Consider the following 18,548-nt stretch of genomic DNA (forward strand, 5'->3'; position numbering starts at 1 on the left):
ACAAGGACTATTCCCTTTAATTTAGGAAAAAAACCAGATATCTTATTGTCTGATTTTGTTACCTCTGAGAATTCTGTTCTCTTTAAGGATATGATTTCTCTCTCATCACACCCAATTTGGATCAAGGTACAACATGGAAACAAAGTAAAGACTGACAGAGTGCTATCTGTGGGGTGGGGGTGGGGGGAAGGGAAGTAAGATTAGGGGGAAAATTGTAAAACTCAAAAATATCTTTAATAAAAATAAATTAAAAAAAATATTCATAGCAGCCCTGTTTGTGGTGTCAAAGAATTGGAAACAAGTAAATGTCCTTCAATTGGGGAATGGCTTAGCAAACTATGGTATATGTATGTCATGGAACACTATTGTTCTATTAGAAAACAGGAGGGACAGAAATTCAGGGAAGCCTGGAGGGATTTGCATGAACTGATGCTAAGTGAGATGAGCAGAACCAGAAAAACACTATGCACCCTAACAGCAACATGGGGGTGATGATCAATCTTGATGGACTTGCTCATTCCATCAGGACAACAATCAGGGACAATTTTCGGTTGTCTGTGATGGAGAATACCATTTGTATACAGAGAAAGAACTGTGGAGTTTGAACAAAAACCAAAGACTATTACCTTTAATTTAGAATAAAAACCTGATATCTTATTGTCTAATCTTGCTATCACTTTAAGGATATTGTCTCTCTCTCAACACATTCAGTTTGGATCAGTGTATACCATGGAAACAATGTAAGGACTGGCAAATTGCCTTCTGTGGGGGGTGGGGGGAAGGGAAGTAAGATTAGGGGGAAAATTGTAAAACTCAAAATAAATAAAAATCTAAAAAAAAAAGATTAGGGAATATGTGTTTTGTCATCTTATAAGGCTACCTTCTATGTTGTTGCTGTCCAATCTTGTTTGACTCTTCATGATTACCTCCCGTGGACCATATAATCCATAGGTTTTTCTTGGCAAAGTCACTGGAGTGATTTGCCTTTTCTTCTCCAGTGAATCAAGAACAGAAGTTAAGTGATTGGATTTACTGGTATCTGCACCCAGATTTGAACTCAAATCTTCCTGACTCTAAGCCCAGTGCTCTATTTACTAAGCCACCAAAGTCTAGAGTTTAAAATGGGAATCACTCAGACTGACTCAGTACAAATAGTTAACTCTGCACAGACCTATGCTAGTTTGCACATCTCTGTCTTTCTCTACCTCTTTCTCTCAGCTTTGATGGCAGGAAAAAAAGATTAATGATGAATTCAGAAATAGTGTTTCTGGAATACTTGAGTCTATATAATACAAAACAGTTATTATTTAAGGAAAAGTTGAGAAAGTGCAATTCCCTCCCTTCTTCTCAGACTTTAGTCATGAAACAACATACATACTCCAAGACTATATTACTATGTTGGCTACTTTTGCTGAACTGCTTTATCTTTTTTCTTTTTAAATTGATATGTATTATCATTGACTGGGAAGTAGAGGGGAGAGAGATATGTTCCAGAATGAAAATATTGTTAAAAATAGCAGCAATATTAAAAAATTAAGGAATGATTGGTGAGCAGTAGGCCAGCATATGGAAATTTGGACAGGTTAGTTGCTGAGTACAAAGAGAATGTAGAAGCATCATTAAGCAGTGAGCAGTATACTAGTTCTTCATTCTGACTGACTGTGAGTGAAGAAGCAATATTTATAATATTGGAGAAAGTGGCAAAGATAAGGTAAATTCCAGAGTTCTGGGAGTTCCAGAAATTAGAAAAGAGTGTAGAGGCAGAGATTTGGCCAAAAAAAAAGAGAGAGAGAGATTGATAATCATTAAATGGAAGTTCCAGAGGACACTGTTGTAGGGAGTATAGAGCATAACAGGGAACAGTTCTAGTAGAATTGAGAGAGATGGAGATGAGACTATAAAAAAAGTTCATGAAAGGGGTTTTATTCTGATACATGGAGATCGCATCCTGGGAATCTGGAGAGGCAGAAGTTTGCTATTCCTTGGGCAGAAGAAATGCCAGTCAATTTATTTAAAATTTATTTATTTAAAAAAAATAAGAACAGGGAACTGGATGGTCAGCGGTAATAATGGTTTGTATGGTAAAAAGTCACTAATCAGTGGGGTTTTACTCTCTTTTGCCTCTTCCATCACAGTTTTAAAAGTTTAAAAGTTAATAGAAATGCAATGAATGAAACCAATTCTTAATTGAAAAACAAGATACCAGTCTGATTATTATACAGTTTTATTAGAAGCTTCTCACACAGCTATAAAACCATGTTTCCCCTAACCTAAGCAGAGTCACATTCAAATGAATTCATTATTTAGAGAAGAATCAACTAAAAATCTTAACCTTCTGCCCTGGGGCAATAGCTTGTTGCACTATCAGTAATAATTAGTAACTGGGAAAGGAACCCTTCTGTATCATAGGTTCTCTTTCTTCAAGCAATGCCACAGGATTCAGTATTTAAGCTAATAATGAATACATCAGTTAAGTTTTTGTAGCAAATTGAAAAGGTAGATAAATTCAAAGATGAATGGATATATTCTCCGTTGCTATACAAACTATATCTTTGAGGGGGCATCTAGAAAAATGAAAAATTGAATAGGAAATTTTGTGGAGGTTAAAAGTCAGAAAATAACTATGTACAAAGTGTAGACAAGATAAATTGGCAATGATCCACAGAGGAAAGGTACTAGTATAAAGGAGAGTGGGGAAAGACCTCATGTAGAAAGGGATTTTTAGATTGAATTTGAAAGAAATCAGGGAAGCTAGTAGATAAAAATGAGGAGGAAAATAAATGGGGAGATAATCAATAAAAATGTATAATTAGGGGCAGCTAGGGGGGTGCAGTGGCTAGAATACTGACCCTGGAATCAAGAAGACCTGAGCTCAAATTTGACCTCAGAAACTTGATTACTTAGCTGTATGACCTTGGGCAAATCACTTAACTTTGTTGCCCTGCAAAATCAAATAAAAAAAGAAAATGTACAATCAGGAGAGATGGAATTTTTTTGTTCAAGGAAGCCAGTATCACTGAATCACAGAGGACATAGTTGGGGAGCAAAATAGGACCAAGATTATGTGAGGATTTGAATGCCAAACAGTCACACTTACATTTGTCCCTGAAATTGATTGGAAGTCAGTTTTATTGAAGAGAGCAATAGTTTTCCCCACTCCTCAATTTTTATTAACTGCCAGAGCCCAAGAATAGATAGTTTATTTGTGAAGTGAAAGAATCATCTAAGTATTTAAAGACTATAATTTTCTTCCAATCTTTTTTGTTCTCAGCTGTTATTTCAGTTAGAAGGGAGCTGGCTCTGGTGAGTTTCCAGACCAACAACAATTTAACCACAAATAATGTGAATAGACCTTAAGGGCAGGCATCGCCTTGTGCAAGTGGTACAATGGAATACTCCTAACATCCAAGATCCGTGGTGACAGCAAAATGCAGATAGGCAGGAAAGAACTGAGAGATATATTTTTAGCTCTCGCTAGAGCAAATTTTATATTCCTACCAGACTCTCAGATTTGCCTAATTAAAAGTAAAATATCTAAAAAATTAGGCAGATTAGCAGATAGTAATTTATCCCACTTACCCCTAACCAAACTAAATTTCTTCCCAAATTCTTGTATTTTTCTCTAAATGGTGACTATATCAACATATTTTAATGAATACTTTGATTCCTTTCCACAGACAGCTTTTGCAAACCCAACTCTCAAAAGTATCCTTGATGTCAGTTTCTTATTCGATCCCTTTTGCCTGTAATTCTAGCTTGACTCGATTCAGATAGGTAGGATCAGGGTAACCAAAGCTGCAAAGCGGAGAGAAAAAAAAGAATTTTAGCATTAGAAATTCCTTCTTTCAAGAGGCAGCCCTTCAAATAATTGAAGGCATTTATGTCATCCTTTCTCCAAGCCCTATTTTCTTAAGGTCAAGAATCCCTTTTTCCTAACTTGCATGAATTGATGCTAAGCAAGATGGGTGAAACCAGAAGGAATATTATATACCCTAATAGCAACATGGGGTAAGGATCAACCTTGATGGATTTGCTCATCAGGGAAAATTTTAGGTTATCTGTGATGGAGAATACCATCTGTATCCAAAGAAAGAACTGTGGAGTTTAAACAAAGACCAAAGATTATTACCTTCAATTTTTAAAAAATTGTCTTATGTACTACATCATTTTGCTATCTCTGATATTTTATTTCTTCCTCAAGGATATGTTTTTCATCTCAACACATTCAATTTTTTTTTAGATTTTTTTAGATTTTTAGATTTTTAGATTTTTTAGATTCTTCAAGGCAGTGGGGTTAAGTGGCTTGTCCAAGGCCACATGGCTAGGTAATTATTAAGTGTCTGAGGCCGGATTTGAACCCAGGTACTCCTGACTCCAAGGCCAGTGCTCTATCCACTGTGCCACCTAGCCACCCCTTTGACACATTCAATTTTGATCAATTCATATCATATCATATCAAATTACCTTCTGTTGGGGGAGGAGAGGGGAAGGGAGGGGGAAAATTGTAAAATTCAAAACCTTACAAAAATGATTACTACTATTGTATATAACTGGAAAACAAATAAAATGTTTATATAATTTTTTAAATCTCTTTTTTTTTCTTTCAAATGATCCACATTTGGCAAGAATCTAAAGGATTTTAATCAACCTCATTGCCCTGCCCTCCTTTGATGCAACTATAGCTTATTCCATGTCCTTCCTAAAATGGCATAATGGCATACCTAGAATTGAACACAATACATGAGAAGTAATCTGAAGAGGTCACAATATAACTAGACTCTTGTCACTGTTATCTTGGACACTATGCCTGTCTCTCTCTCTCTCTCTCTCTCTCTCTCTCTCTCTCTCTCTCTCTCTCTCTCTCTCTTCTTTTTTTAGTTTTTGCAAGGCAATGGAGTTAAGTGGCTTGCCCAAGGCCACACAGCTAGGTAATTTTTAAGTGTCTGAGGCCATATTTGAACTCAGGGACTCCTGACTCCAGGGCCAGTGCTCTATCCACTGTGCCACCTAGCCACCCCTACTATGCCTCTCTTAATGTACAATAAGATTATATAAGATTTCTTGGCTATAATATATTTCTATTGGCTGATATTGGTTTTGAACATCTTTTTTCCCCTTTTAAAAAGATATTTTATTTTTTCCAATTACATGTAAAAAATTTTAACATTCTTTTTTCAAATTTTTCAAATTCTTTTCCTGCCTCCTCTTTGCACCCTTATTGAGAAAGCAAGCAATTTGACATGCTATACATGTTTAGTCATACAAAACACATTTCCATGTAATTCATTGCCTATCTTTTTCAAGCCGTACATATTATTTCGTAATTCTGAAGCTTTTTGAAACCCACCTTTACAAAATAAGCAACCAAATTTCTAGGCCATCCATAAGATTTGGGATCCTACTAGAGATTCATAGATTAAAAGCTAAAAGAGACCTTGGAAGTCATCTAATCCATTCCTTTTGATTTATAAGAGAGGAAACTTAGACCAAGGAAACCCAAGTAGTAGTTGATAACAGTTAGATTTGAAGCCAGATCCCCGACTCAAAAGCTAGTATCATTGTTCCAGGTTGTCATGGTTTCCCACATATTAATCACCTCTCTCAACTTTAAGTCATCTGAAAATTTGGTAACCATGTCTTCTATTCCTTTATCCCATTTGTAGGTAAAAATTATTAAAGACCACAGAACACATGTCACTCATTTATCTCCTTCCACAATAACATGGACTCATTTAATATTAATCTTGGTTCTGATCACAATAATCTTTCAGAGAAATAAGTGACACTTTTTCTGATTGTATAATGGATGAAACTATTGTTTTATTGTACTTATCTCTGAAAGAGCTCTCTGAGATTGCATTTTTGTCTCCAAAAGACACACAATCTCACTGTGATAAGTAATTTTTATATCTCAGACCATTATCCTGAGAAGCTTCACAATTTCTATATTTGGTTTAGAAAACAGTGGAATTCAAAAGGAAATATCTTTGATTATTATGGAACATTATTGCCCCATAGAAAAAAATAAATGTGATTATTCAGAAAAAATATGGGTAAAATGTGATGTTGCAGATTGAAACAAGCAAAATATGAAAAAATTATATACAATGACTACAACAATGTAAATTTTTTAAAATCCCCAATAATGAAAGTGACTTTTCTTTGTAAATTTCTGTATAATTACAATTAATTGACAAGGAAAGGTCAATGAAAAGATGGAAAATATGCCTAGTTCCATTTGCTGGAGAAATTGAAGTGAGGAGAGGGGTGAAATGTATCAGATCTAGTCAATGTGTAAGTGAACTTGCTAAACTTTAATGTTTTTTGAAAGTTTTGTTCAAGAGAAAATTTATTTGATAAGAGGGGAAGTAGGATAAATTAATATCATGTAAAAACAAAGAGAATCAATAAATATTAAACTTTTTAAAAAAGGAAATATTCCTTACTTTTCTGGTCCTCCATTTCTTTGAGTTTTATGGTGTATATCATTCCAAGTGATGGCACTGTTGATTCCTGATGTCCGAGACTGTCCTATCGTGAAAATCAACTTTTGTTCAAAAGCTCTACGGAGGAGTTTCAAAACATGTCGTCCTTCTTGATTATTTGGCAAGTATGCAGTCCGTCTTGTTCCAGAATAGGGACTTCCTGGATTGGGATGTTCATTCTGTATAGAGAAGTCAAGAAAACATCAAGAAGAAAAAAATGTAAAAGAAACTATAAATAGGGGCGGCTAGGTGGCACAGTGGATAAAGCACCAGCCATGGAGTCAGGAGTACCTGGGTTCAAATCTCAGACACTTGATAATTACCTAGCTGTGTGGCCTTGGGCAAGCCACTTAACCCCATTTGCCTTGCAAAAACCTAAAATAAAAAAATTTAAAAAATAAAAAAACTATAAATTTCTGTACAAAGGTATAATTTTTGTGAAAAAAGACCTGATGTTTTGTTTTATTTTAGCAACAGATTTGTGACTTCATAGATATATTAACCCTATAGTGGTAACCTGGGGAAAAGATGAGAACTAACTCTACAAGAGAAGATCAGAAGGTCCTAGATTTGATTACTGTCTTTAAAAAAAAAGGTTTGGTGGGTCAGTTAGGTGGTGCAGTGATTAAAGCACTGGTCCTAATTTGGCCTCAGACAATTAATAATTACCTAGCTATGTGACCTTGAGCAGGTTCATTTAACCCCATTGCCTAGCAAAAACTAAAAAAAAAAGCTTAGGGCAAAAAGAGGTTATAACTTGACTCAGGTCAATTTATAATTTATTTTGGACAGGAAGTTGTTTTTTTTTATTTTAATGGTATAAAGAACTACCCCTTGAAGAAATGCCTTCTCCTGATGCAGGATGATATACTTTCTGCAAATTATAATCTCAAAGAGTTGCTAGAGCACTGAGAAGTGATGTGACTTGGTCAGGGTCACACAGAAGTATCTATCAGAGTGGAATTTTAAAGCCAGGTTCTCTTGACTCCAAGGTTGGCTATCTATCCACAATGTAACAATGTTATAACACTTTTCTATGTATACAGCTAATTCATGTTTTAGGTACTGAAAATTGTGTCTATGAATGTATGTGTATGTATATATGTATTTATACATATGTATAAATGTATATATACACAAACATGTGTAAGTAAATATATATGCATGTGTGTATGTATGTATCTGCAGCTAGATGGCATGGGTAGAGTGCCAGTCCTGAAGTTAGAAGGATCTGGGTTTGTGACCCGGGGCAAGTCACTTAACTCTGCCCTCATATCCAAGGTCATCTCCAGTCATCCTTATTCATATCTGGCCTCTGAACCTACATTGCTCTGGAGAAGAAAGTGAAACTGGAGACTTAGCACAGCATCCCCTCACTCAAATCACATTCACATGCATGTCATGGCATCACCTTCCCTATGTCATGATTTTCTTCAAGAACAAAGGACAAAACATCACATAGATGAAAGATAGATTGATAGACAGATAGATATAGATAGATAATCTAGATCTAGATAGATACATAGATTAGATAGACAGATAGATGATAGATATTATATATATTTTTATATATGGACAAATCCCATAACCTTTATTTGTCTCATCTTCCTTGTCTATAAAAGGGGAATATTAGTAATTCCTATTTCTCATGAATGTTATGAAGTTCAGTTGAAATTTATATATGTAAAATGTTTACAAATCTTAAAGTAAAATAGAAATGCTAGCTATTATTTTTGCCTGGATTTATGAAATATCCAGTGGCAATACTGGAAATTGAAGGGATGCCCATCAAAGACTGAATAAATTGAGCTATAAGATTGTGATGGAAAAAATAAAAAAAATTAAAAGATGAAATATCCAAAAATTGCTAATAGAGACTATACCAAATTCATACTTGATAAATGTAGCAGGGCCCTCTTTTGCCTTGAAAAGTCTGCAGAAAAATTCTACCAATCAGTACAAGCCCTACTTACCGTCTGTATGCCTCCTTTCATGTCATACCGAATCTCAATTGTGTTACATGAAGGATAACCTGGAAGTGAAAAAGCAACGTAACTGAATTCCATTTTTCCTTCTGGCTGATTTCCTTTCATGATACCATAGAAAGTTTGACATACAGGACATACTGGCTTATGTGTCATGGCCTTCTTGATACAAGGACCACAGAAACTATGCTTGCACTTTGAGAGCACTTGTTTATGCTGAATGATATCCATACAGATAGCACACTCCTCTTCTTTCTTCTCTTTTTCTAAGTTCCCAATGCTAGGCAATCCCTTGGAAGAAAGTAAAGTCATCTTGAAATCATCACCATTTTTTTTGTGCAAAGGGGAATTGGAATCTTCACTCCAATTTCCTCCAAAGGAGAGAGCTGCTCTCTGCTGAAAAGGATCTTCAGTACTGAAATATTTCTTAATATATTTCATTGCTTCTGCGAGGTACTTAAGCAAACCAGTCAATGTCAATTTTTGTTCATTCCTCTCCAACTTTACATGGGGGTGTTGTCTTTCAAAGTCTGCAAAGAATGTTGTTTCAAACCAATGCTTTCTATCTTGGTCTAATGGTTTTAGGATAACTACCTCTCTGATAATCTGAGCTGAGATCATCTGAAAGACATCAATGAAATATTCATAAGCATGTACTGAGAGGTCTAAGCCACTGTCTTTTGCTTTAAATACAATGTGGGTTTTCCCAGTTTGGGGGTTGTTCATCAATTCTATTGCAATGTCATATTTTTTCTCTATTTCTATCATTTCTTGATGAAGAAAATGCAAGTGAGCGCTATCTACCTCAATTTCCTTCTTTATATTTTGAGAAACCATTATTTTCACAGGTTTTTTGCAAGAGATGCGTTTCTCAATTAAACGTTTAGCTGTTAAAATATCCGTTGGGTTTCCCTGAAGAATTAAGACTTTTTCTTCAACTTTAATATGGAGATTTTTAAACATGCTGGTCAGTAGTCTTTGGCATTCGAGTGCCAGCTTACTATCTGTGCAATGTACTTCTTCAGAGTTCACATTCTGTATTTCCCTCTGAAAAGCTTGAGCAAAAGCTTCTTGAGCTGCTTTTCTGTCCCCAGCCTTGCTTGTCTCAAAATCTATATAGGTAGTGTCTGAATGATTTGACAAAGTACTTGTGATACGTACTTTATATATTTTTTCTATTCTGTCCAGAGTTTCAGCAAAGAAATATTTAAAATATTCATATAAATGTGAAGGAACTGAAAGAAAGTCTGACTCTTCTGTTCTGTGTTTTGGTTTTGAGTGAAGAATAGGATTTTCAGAGTCATTTGGCATAATATTCTTGATTTCTCTTCCTGAGGTTGAGTGGGGAAAATCTTCTTTCTGGTCATTTCCCAGGGCACTCTCACTTAATAAGTGATAAATCTTTTCAATATCTTGGTAGTCACCAATCAGTTTCTCAGTTCCATCATGGCCTCTCTCTATTTTGAGATTTGGGCAGAGATTAATAATTTTCTTCTTTTGCTTTTTGGAAAGGTTGAACTCCAGGTGGGCCTCCACAAGGAGAAATATCTAAAATTTACAAAGATCAAATAAAATCACAAGACTATCAGACACTCTTTCAAAGAATCAGTCATAATAACTCCTCTAATTGATTCCTCCCACTATCAAGGCTGACAAGAAACTGACTTGACTTGGTGTCTCATTTTGGTTCTGCCCACATTTTTTTTAAAAAAAGATTTTATTTATTTTAAGTTTTACAATTTCTCCCCTAATCTTGCTTCCCTCCCCTCACCCCCACCCCACAGAAGGCATTCTGTTAAGTCTTTACATTGGTTCCATAGTGTACATTGATCTCAGTTAAATGTGATGATATAGAAATCATATCCTTAAGGAAGAAAAATAAAGTATAAGAGATAGCAAAATTACATAATAAGATAACAGTTTTTTCCCCTAAATTAAAGGTAATAGTCTTTGGTCTTTGTTGAAACTCCACAATTCTTTCTCTGGATACAGATGGTATTCTCCATTGCAGATAGACCAAAAATTGTCTCCAATTATTGCACTAATAGAATGAACAAGTCCATGAGGGTTGATCTTCACCCCCCCATATTGCTGTTAGGTTGTACAATGTTTTTCTGGCTCTGCTCATCTCACTCAGCATCAGTTCATGCAAATCCTTCCAGGCTTCCCTGAATTCCTATCCCTCCTGGTTTCTAATAGAATAATAGTGTTCTATGACATACATATACCACAGTTTGCTAAGCCATTCCCCATTTGAAGAACATTTACTTGATTCCCAATTCTTTGCTACCACAAACAGGGCTGCTATGAATATTTTTGTACAAGTGATATTTTTATCCTTTTTCATCATCTCTTCAGGGTATAGACCCAGTAATGGTATTGCTGGATCAAAGGGTATGCACATTTTTGTTGTTCTTTGGGCATAATTCCAAATTGCTCTCCAGAAAGGTTGGATGAGTTCACAGCTCCACCAACAATGCATTAGTGTCCCAGATTTCCCACATCCCTTCCAACAATGATCATTGTCCTGCCCACATTTCTTAATAATCATCCTAATGAATAGAAAATAAAGCATGGGAAATCAAGAAAGAGGGAATGGTGGTGGTAATGGAGAGAGCACTAGTCCAAGTATCAAGAAACTAAGCACTAGGGGCGGCTAGGTGGCATAGTGGATAAAGCACCAGCCTTGGAGTCAGGGGTACCTGGGTTCAAATCCGGTCTCAGACACTTAATAATTACCTAGCTGTGTGGCCTTGGGCAAGCCACTTAACCCCATTTGCCTTGCAAAAACCTAAAAAAAAAAAGAAAGAAACTAAGCACTAGACTGGGTTCTGCTGCCAATCAGTCAAATCACCTAAATCTTGTTTCCTGCATCTGAAAAGTAATGATGGGAGCAGCTAGGTGGCACAGTGGATAGAGCACCAGCCTGGAGTCAGGAGTACCTGAGTTCAAATCTGGCCTCAGACACTTAATAATTACCTAGCTGCATGGTCTTGGGAAAGCTACTTAACCCCATTGCCTTGCAAAAAAAAAAAAAACAAATGCTTAAAAAAAGTAATGATAACAAAAATAATGACGTGATAATAATAGTATTTATCTAGCACTTTAATGTTTGCACTTTATATGTTATCTCATTTAGTACTCACAGAAACCCCATTTTTACATTGAGGAAACTGAGGCATTATGGATAGAATAGTGGAACTAGAACCAGGAAATTATGACTGCATATAACTGTATTGACCCTGGACAAATCATTCAACTTCAGTTTTCTTAAAATGGGAAAGTGGGAGTAATAACACTGACCTCACAGTGTGATACTGAAGATAACTTGAGATAATAGGTAAAGTGATTTTCAAACCTCAAACTACTATGTAAATTCTGGCTATCATATGATTGCATAGCCAGTAAGCAGTTGAGTCAGGAGTTGACTCTTAAAGTCAGCTCTTGATTATTGAACTGCCACCAAGTTCAATATGTCATATACTAATCCAAGGGAAAAAAAAGTCAAAGGTTTAGAACACTTATACGCCAGATCTCCTAGGTATCATGAAAGAGAATCACTCATGTTGAGCGAGATGAGCAGAACCAGAAGAACACTGAACACCATAACAGCAACATGGGGTTGATAATCAATCTTAATGGACTTGTTCAGTTCATAAGTGCAACAACCAGGGACAACTCTGGGGTATCTGCAATGGAGAATACCATCTGTATCCAGAGAAAGAATTGTGGAGTTTGAACAAAGACCAAAGATTATTACCTTTAATTTTAAAAGAAAACTATTATCTTATGTAATTTTGCTATCTCATATTTTTTACCTTAAGGATATGATTTCTCTCTCAACACATTCAATTTAGATCAATGTGTAGCATGGAAACAATGTAAAGACTAACAGACTGCCTTCTGGGGGGGGGCGTGGAGGAGGGAAACGAGATTAGGGGAAAATTGTACAATTGAAACTAAATAATTTTTTTTTAAAAAAAGACAGAGAATCAGTCAGATGGAACAAGGACAACCTTTTACTGGACTTCTTCACTTCTGGGTTATGTTTCATTTGACTCTACTGAGATTCATTATGTCATGCATACAGATGGTAAGGAAGCATTTGTGGTGATCATTGGAAGCTTCCTTCAGGTTTATTATGGCAAAAAAGTATCCTGCTACTATATCTAGGGATATTATACAAGACCATAATATCACAAATTTGGAACTGGAAAGGATTGTACAGACTATCTAGCCCAACTCTCTCATTCTATAAATGAGAAAGCAGAGGGTCAGAGGGTCAGAGGGCCAGGAGGTAGGAGCTTTATTTGAACCCAAGTCCTTTGACCACGCCCTTTTGCTAACTACAATCTATTAAAAAAATTAAAAATGAACTTACTGATTACTTTTTTATTTACGTCACCTTGACTTCCTAATATCTCCCTCCTATTTCTCTTTCCTTCTGGCTGATTTAGACAGTAATCCCTTTTAAGAATGGGGGGATAAATAGTTCAGCAAAACTGACAATGCATCCAAAAATAATTCACATTTCTATTATTTTACTCTTATTCTCTCTCTCTCCTGCAAATCTACAACCTAAAATCTGCAAACTTATTAGATTGTCATGAGGAAATTGGGGAAGAGGAGAGGAAAGAACTAAAGACAAGAGAAAGAAGAGAGAAATTTGTGCAAAACTATTAAAATTTGAATGTCATTGCAAAGGCAAAAGGACATTTCTAGGGGTGGTAAATGAGAAGGAAGTCTCTGATCACCCTTTTCCCTTATTCCTTACCTTTTGAATGAAGGAATGAGGGGAGCTAGAAGCACCTCTTTCTTCTGGAAGCTTTTCCTCTGGAGATTCCTTTAGAAGTGACTGAGTCTGAGAATAAAGCTGAGTTGTCTCCAAAGTATATTTTTCTCCTAAGTTTTCATCTGTTTCTACGAAGACTTTCACATGTAATGCAGTACTGACCTCTACAGTGTGCTCTTTCTTTGCTATCACTCTTTCCTTGACTTAGAGAAACACAAAAATGAAAGGTAAATAAATGATGGAGTTTCAGAATAGATTTTCTTCAAAATTTAATGAGAATTTACTAGAAAATCATAGATTCCCTCCAACATGGGAATCAGATATTTAAAGCTGGCAGGGACTTGTGCTCTGCTTCCCCTCTCCTAAGACCATCTTAGGCTTAGTTTCTTTTTCTTTCTTTTTTTTTTAAGGTTTTTTTGCAAGGCAAGTGGGGTTAAGTGGCTTGCCCAAGGTCACACAGCTTGGTAATTATTAAGTGTCTGAGGCCGTATTTAAACTCAGGTACTCCTGACTCCAGGGCCAGTGCTCTATCCACTGCACCACCTAGCCACCCCTTAGGCTTAGTTTCTCAAAGAATCTTGGATGCCGCAAGGCACTAACAAAGGAAATGTCCTTTGTTCTAAGAGGACCTGACATCAGAAGCTATGACAAGCAAGTGAATTGGATTTGAGTGAGGGTGTGCTGTGTTGTCATCAGAGTTACTTTCTCCTTTTAGAACTATCTGGGTTCAGTGGCCAAATATGAATCAGAATGACTGGAGACGTGAGGTGATCAGGGTTAAGTGACTAGCCCAAGGCCACACAGTAAGTGTCAAGTATCTGGGGCCAGATTTGAATCTAGGTCCTCCTGACTTTAAGTATAGAATTCTATCCACCGCACCACTGAGCTGACAAGGAAGATGTAGGATTCTACAGGACAAGTTCTAGAAGAGATTAATTAATTTGTCTCACAAAAGGAAACAATTAAAAGAGAGAGGCAGATTGTGGGATATGCCTTTGGAAAGGATAAAGGAATGGAATTCAAAACTCTGAAAAGAAATAGAGGCTTTAACTTTTGGGATGGGTCAAAAGAAGCCCTGCAAAGGTTTTATTTGGGGTTAATACTCATAGACTATGTCTATATCTCCCATAGAAGAGTTTTAAGAGACTAAATACGGAGCAAAGGTGGAACCTTGTGTGCTCTTCATAAGATTATAGATTTAAAACTTCAAGGGATATTAGAGATCATCTAGTGCAATCCATTCATTTAAAGAGAAAGAAACCGAGGTCTAGAGAAGGGAAATGACTTGCCCAAGGGGAATAGAACAGTAATTGATAGAGCCAGTAGATGTCAAAACCAACACTGTTTGCAATGTACTATTCTGCTTCTCACCAAAACCATTTCTGAATTTTTTTTGATGCAAATGAAAAACTAGGATGAATCTGAATAATACAGTCAACATGGCAGTGTTTCACAAAATTTAACAAAACCAGTTTTTAATAATGCTACAGAGCAAATTAACAGTCTTGCTGAAAGGAGAACTCTGTCATCATTTTCCAAGGTCTATGAATATCTACCTAGAGCAGCTTTTAGTCTAGTATTTATTCATTTTTAACAATAGATAAATTTGTTCTAGACATAGATATTCTATATAATCTCTAAGGATTCTTTTTCAAACTACCTCCATCACAAATTATTCTCATGTCCCAGAGGAAGGTTGTTTCTTCCCTTTCCAGGTTCTAGAAGTAGTGCTGAGGAGAAATTGGAGATAAATCTCTAATACCATCAGCCCGTGCCCTCCACCTATTTGTTTCCCCATAAGATGATCAGTTGAGAATCACTATGGTCAGCTAAACTTAAGAAATTTCTACTACAGAAGCACAGTAAGAATATCTGGTACAAAATATCCTTTCCCCAGTCCCAGAAGGATAGAAACACTCTCCCACTATTACATACAGAAATGGGTACAAGCCTAGAGACAACCATGTAAGGCAGGGGGTGTAACTTATAGCCAATGACTGCTAGAAATCCTTGAACACCAAGAGATACTCAAGAAGCCCTCTAAAGTATGATGTAGTCTCTTTACTGGGGTTTCTTGTAAAGACAAGAATGGATGTCCAATTTATCTTTGTCTTCTCCCAGTGCAAACTATTTCAAGAATAGATGCCTTTGAGACACTAATGGGAAGATGGAAAGATGAAGATTCTTTGGTCCCTTCCACTGGCCAATAAATGAAAGATGACCTAGCTTAGCCAAGGTCAAGGCCAGCCAAAGGATTTTTTTCTCACTCCCAGGCATTTTTTTCTTGGGGTTATACTCACTATTATTCAATTCTATCTGAATGTTTTTGATCCCACTTGGGGGTTTCATGGAAAATATACTGAAATAATAAGCTATTTCACACAGCTAGGAAATGTCTGAGGTCAGATTTAAACTCCTGAAGCTGTCTTCCTGATTCCAAGCCCAATGCTCTATCCCCCCATGCTACCAGACTGTCCCTTCAACACTCCCTAGCACCCCTTAATTCTAGGCAGCTGTTTCTTTCTGCTTTTTTTTAAGGACTCTGAGGACATGATGTACTAATCTTTTCCTTTTATTCTTCCCTCTCTTTCCTCTAGTAGAACACTCAAAATGTAAACAATCTACCTGTAGATCTTCTATTTTTCTTATGTATCTACCTCATACTTTTTGAAGCCATAAAGATTCTGAAAGGACACTTGCTTCCCTCCCTTTTGGAATATTAGCACTGCATCATCATATAGCTCCTTCCAGTTGTTCAAATAAATTTACCTTTCTAAGTTGTTCTGAATGCTTGTGTTTGTAATCCAAAGATCCTACTTGTCTCTGATCCTTTCATCAGAAATATTTGAAAGTTTTCATTTTGTTTAAAAGTCCCCTTTTTTCCTGTATAGAATTATATACAATTTTTTGAGGGTAAGTTATTTTTGGTTGCAAGTCTCTTTGCCTTTTGAAATATTGCAGTCCACGTTCTCATTTATATTAGAATCTTTCAGATCTTGGGTAATCCTGACTGTGGTCCCTTGATACCTTAATCTATTGCTTTATGGATATTTAATGTGGGAGTTCTGGATTGGGGTTCTAATATTCTTCTGATTTTTTATTTTGCTGTTCCTTTCAGGAACTTTACTTTTCCCTTTCATTCTAATAGATATGGGTAGTTTTCATTTATGATATCTTGAAATTAGTGTCCAGAGTTTCCTTTTAAGTAGGCCTTCCTGATGGCAGGTCCAAAATTCTAAGTACTTTTCCAATTATCTAATTCTTTGGGTCTCAGTTTCCTCATCTTTAAAATGAGGAGTCTGGGCTAAATGCCCTTTCCAGTCCTTATAGCCTTAGATACCTTCCAATGACAAAAAAGTTGCCTAACTCTGCACCAGCAGCATAGTGCAAGACTCGGGTAAGGGGTGGGGGTGAGAGGGGAAGAAGTGGAAAGTAATTAAGAATAGGAGAGGAACCAGTCAGTTCCTGTCTTTATTCACTGCATGGGAGTTGCCTCAAACTGAAAGCTGGGAAAGACCTTAGCTTAAAGAAGGCTAAGATCTCTCATTGTATGCAGGGCCACCTTCAATTGTTCATATTTATATCTCTCCAATGGACCCAAATGACTCCAGAGAAGAGAGGGAGGCTGATGACTTTACACATCTCTGCCTCACTTAAATCGAATTCACCTGCAAGTCATAATATCTTCTTCCTGATGTCATGGTTCTCTTCAAGAATGAAGGACACTCAACAGTGGATAAAGCTTTAGGCCTAGAGTCAGGAAGACCTGAATTCAAATCTAAACTCAGACACAAGCTGTGTGATCCTGAGCAAGTCACTCCCTCTCTGCCTCAGTTTTCTTAACTGTAAAATGCAGGTTAATGTTTGATGTCAGCTAGGTAGGGCAGTGTGTAGAGAACTGGGCTTGGAGTCTGGAGGATAGGAGTTTGAATCCCAATACAACCTCAGACACTTGCCTCATACAAGCTGTGTGACCTTGAGCAAGTCACTTATCCCTGACTGCCTTGCATCCAGGACCCTCTCCAGAGGTCCTGATTCATATCTGGTCACTGGACCCAGATGGTCTGGAGGAGAAAGTGAGGCTGTACCCAAATCCAACTCACATGCTTGTCATGACATCACCCCCCTGAAGTCCAAGTCTTCGAAAATGAAAGACAGGGGCAGCTAGGTGGCCCAATGAGTTCAAATCCGACCTCAAACACTTAATAATGACCTAGCTGGGTGACCTTTGGTAAAAATTAACCCCATTGCCTTGCAAAAAAAGAAAAGAAAATGAAGGACAAACGTTATAAAAGGGGGTAATAGAACTTTCCTTACGTCGTAAGGATTAAATGACGTGATATTTGTAATATTTTAGACCATTATCCCCGGCTCTTAGCTGAATTTCCAAGCTCTGGTAATAACCTCAAGCCTGTGGCCCTGGGCCACTTCAGGCTCAGGGTGGGCCCCACTCTCCCAGTTCACCTCGGCTTCCCGCCCACCCGAGACAGGGTCCAGCAGCCCCCAGCCCCTTCCCTCTCACCTTCTCTTTCCAAAAACTCTATCCAGAAGGTGGCTTCGGAGGGTCCGGCTTTGACCGTGCACTCGCCTCCCCCGGACTTCTTCGGACTCTGGAAATACTTTAGCAGTTTCTTCTCGAGCCCAGGGAAGCTTTCGGGCACCCAGACCAGGACCGGGTACCCCGGACCGGGGGCGCCACCGGTCGCCATCAGAGAGGGTGGCCTCGGGAGCCGAGGAGCCGGGACCTCCAGTTGGACCGCCGGGCTCTGGAGCCGGTCACTGGGTGGAGGGAGAAGAGAGACCGGAGGGGAAATGGCGCAGTCAGCTCCCCCCCACACCTCTTTTCAGAGGTGGCCTGCAATCTTTCAGTTTCGTTTCCTGGAAAACCATCCCTACTCCTAGCCTCGGGGCGCAGGGAGGGGTGGAGATGGAGCAAGAAAAGAAAAAACTTACACTGGGACCATCTCCATGCCCCAGTCCTGTTTGGGAATCCCAGATCTCTAACCTGGGTGACAGCTTGGATTCTTAGAGCAACTCTCCTTACAGTTTGGGGGCTGCGGGGGTGAGGAGGACTCAGATGGAGGGCTGGGACGCTTCCAGACAACTTGAAGCCAGGAAAAGCACCAGTTTGTTTTTTCTCCCTTTTACAAAGACATCCTAGAGTTTTCAGAGCGCACTGGAATATTCTGAATTCCAGATCAATCAGAAAAGTTACCCTTCTGTTGACTTCGAAGTTACCGGGGACCCAGAATACCTCTCATCTCAAAGTCTCGAGTTTCCTAGGAT

At 37.6% G+C, this 18,548-nt stretch overlaps 1 protein-coding gene across 1 annotated transcript; it reads right to left on the bottom strand.

Moving 5' to 3' along the window:
• Positions 1 to 251: 251 nt before the first annotated feature.
• DTX3L (deltex E3 ubiquitin ligase 3L) lies at positions 252 to 18,273 on the bottom strand. Its single transcript, XM_074214658.1, has 5 exons — positions 17,785 to 18,273; positions 13,245 to 13,465; positions 8,459 to 10,018; positions 6,447 to 6,664; positions 252 to 3,795 (listed from the first exon to the last, which is right to left on the bottom strand). Exons 1-5 carry the CDS (start codon positions 17,969 to 17,971, stop codon positions 3,726 to 3,728), a joined length of 2,256 nt encoding a protein of 751 aa, XP_074070759.1. The 5' UTR covers positions 17,972 to 18,273; the 3' UTR covers positions 252 to 3,725.
• Between the last annotated feature and the right edge of the window lie 275 nt (positions 18,274 to 18,548).

This window comes from Macrotis lagotis, chromosome 1 (assembly GCF_037893015.1).
Source record: "Macrotis lagotis isolate mMagLag1 chromosome 1, bilby.v1.9.chrom.fasta, whole genome shotgun sequence".
In the NCBI taxonomy this organism is placed as follows: domain Eukaryota; kingdom Metazoa; phylum Chordata; class Mammalia; order Peramelemorphia; family Peramelidae; genus Macrotis; species Macrotis lagotis.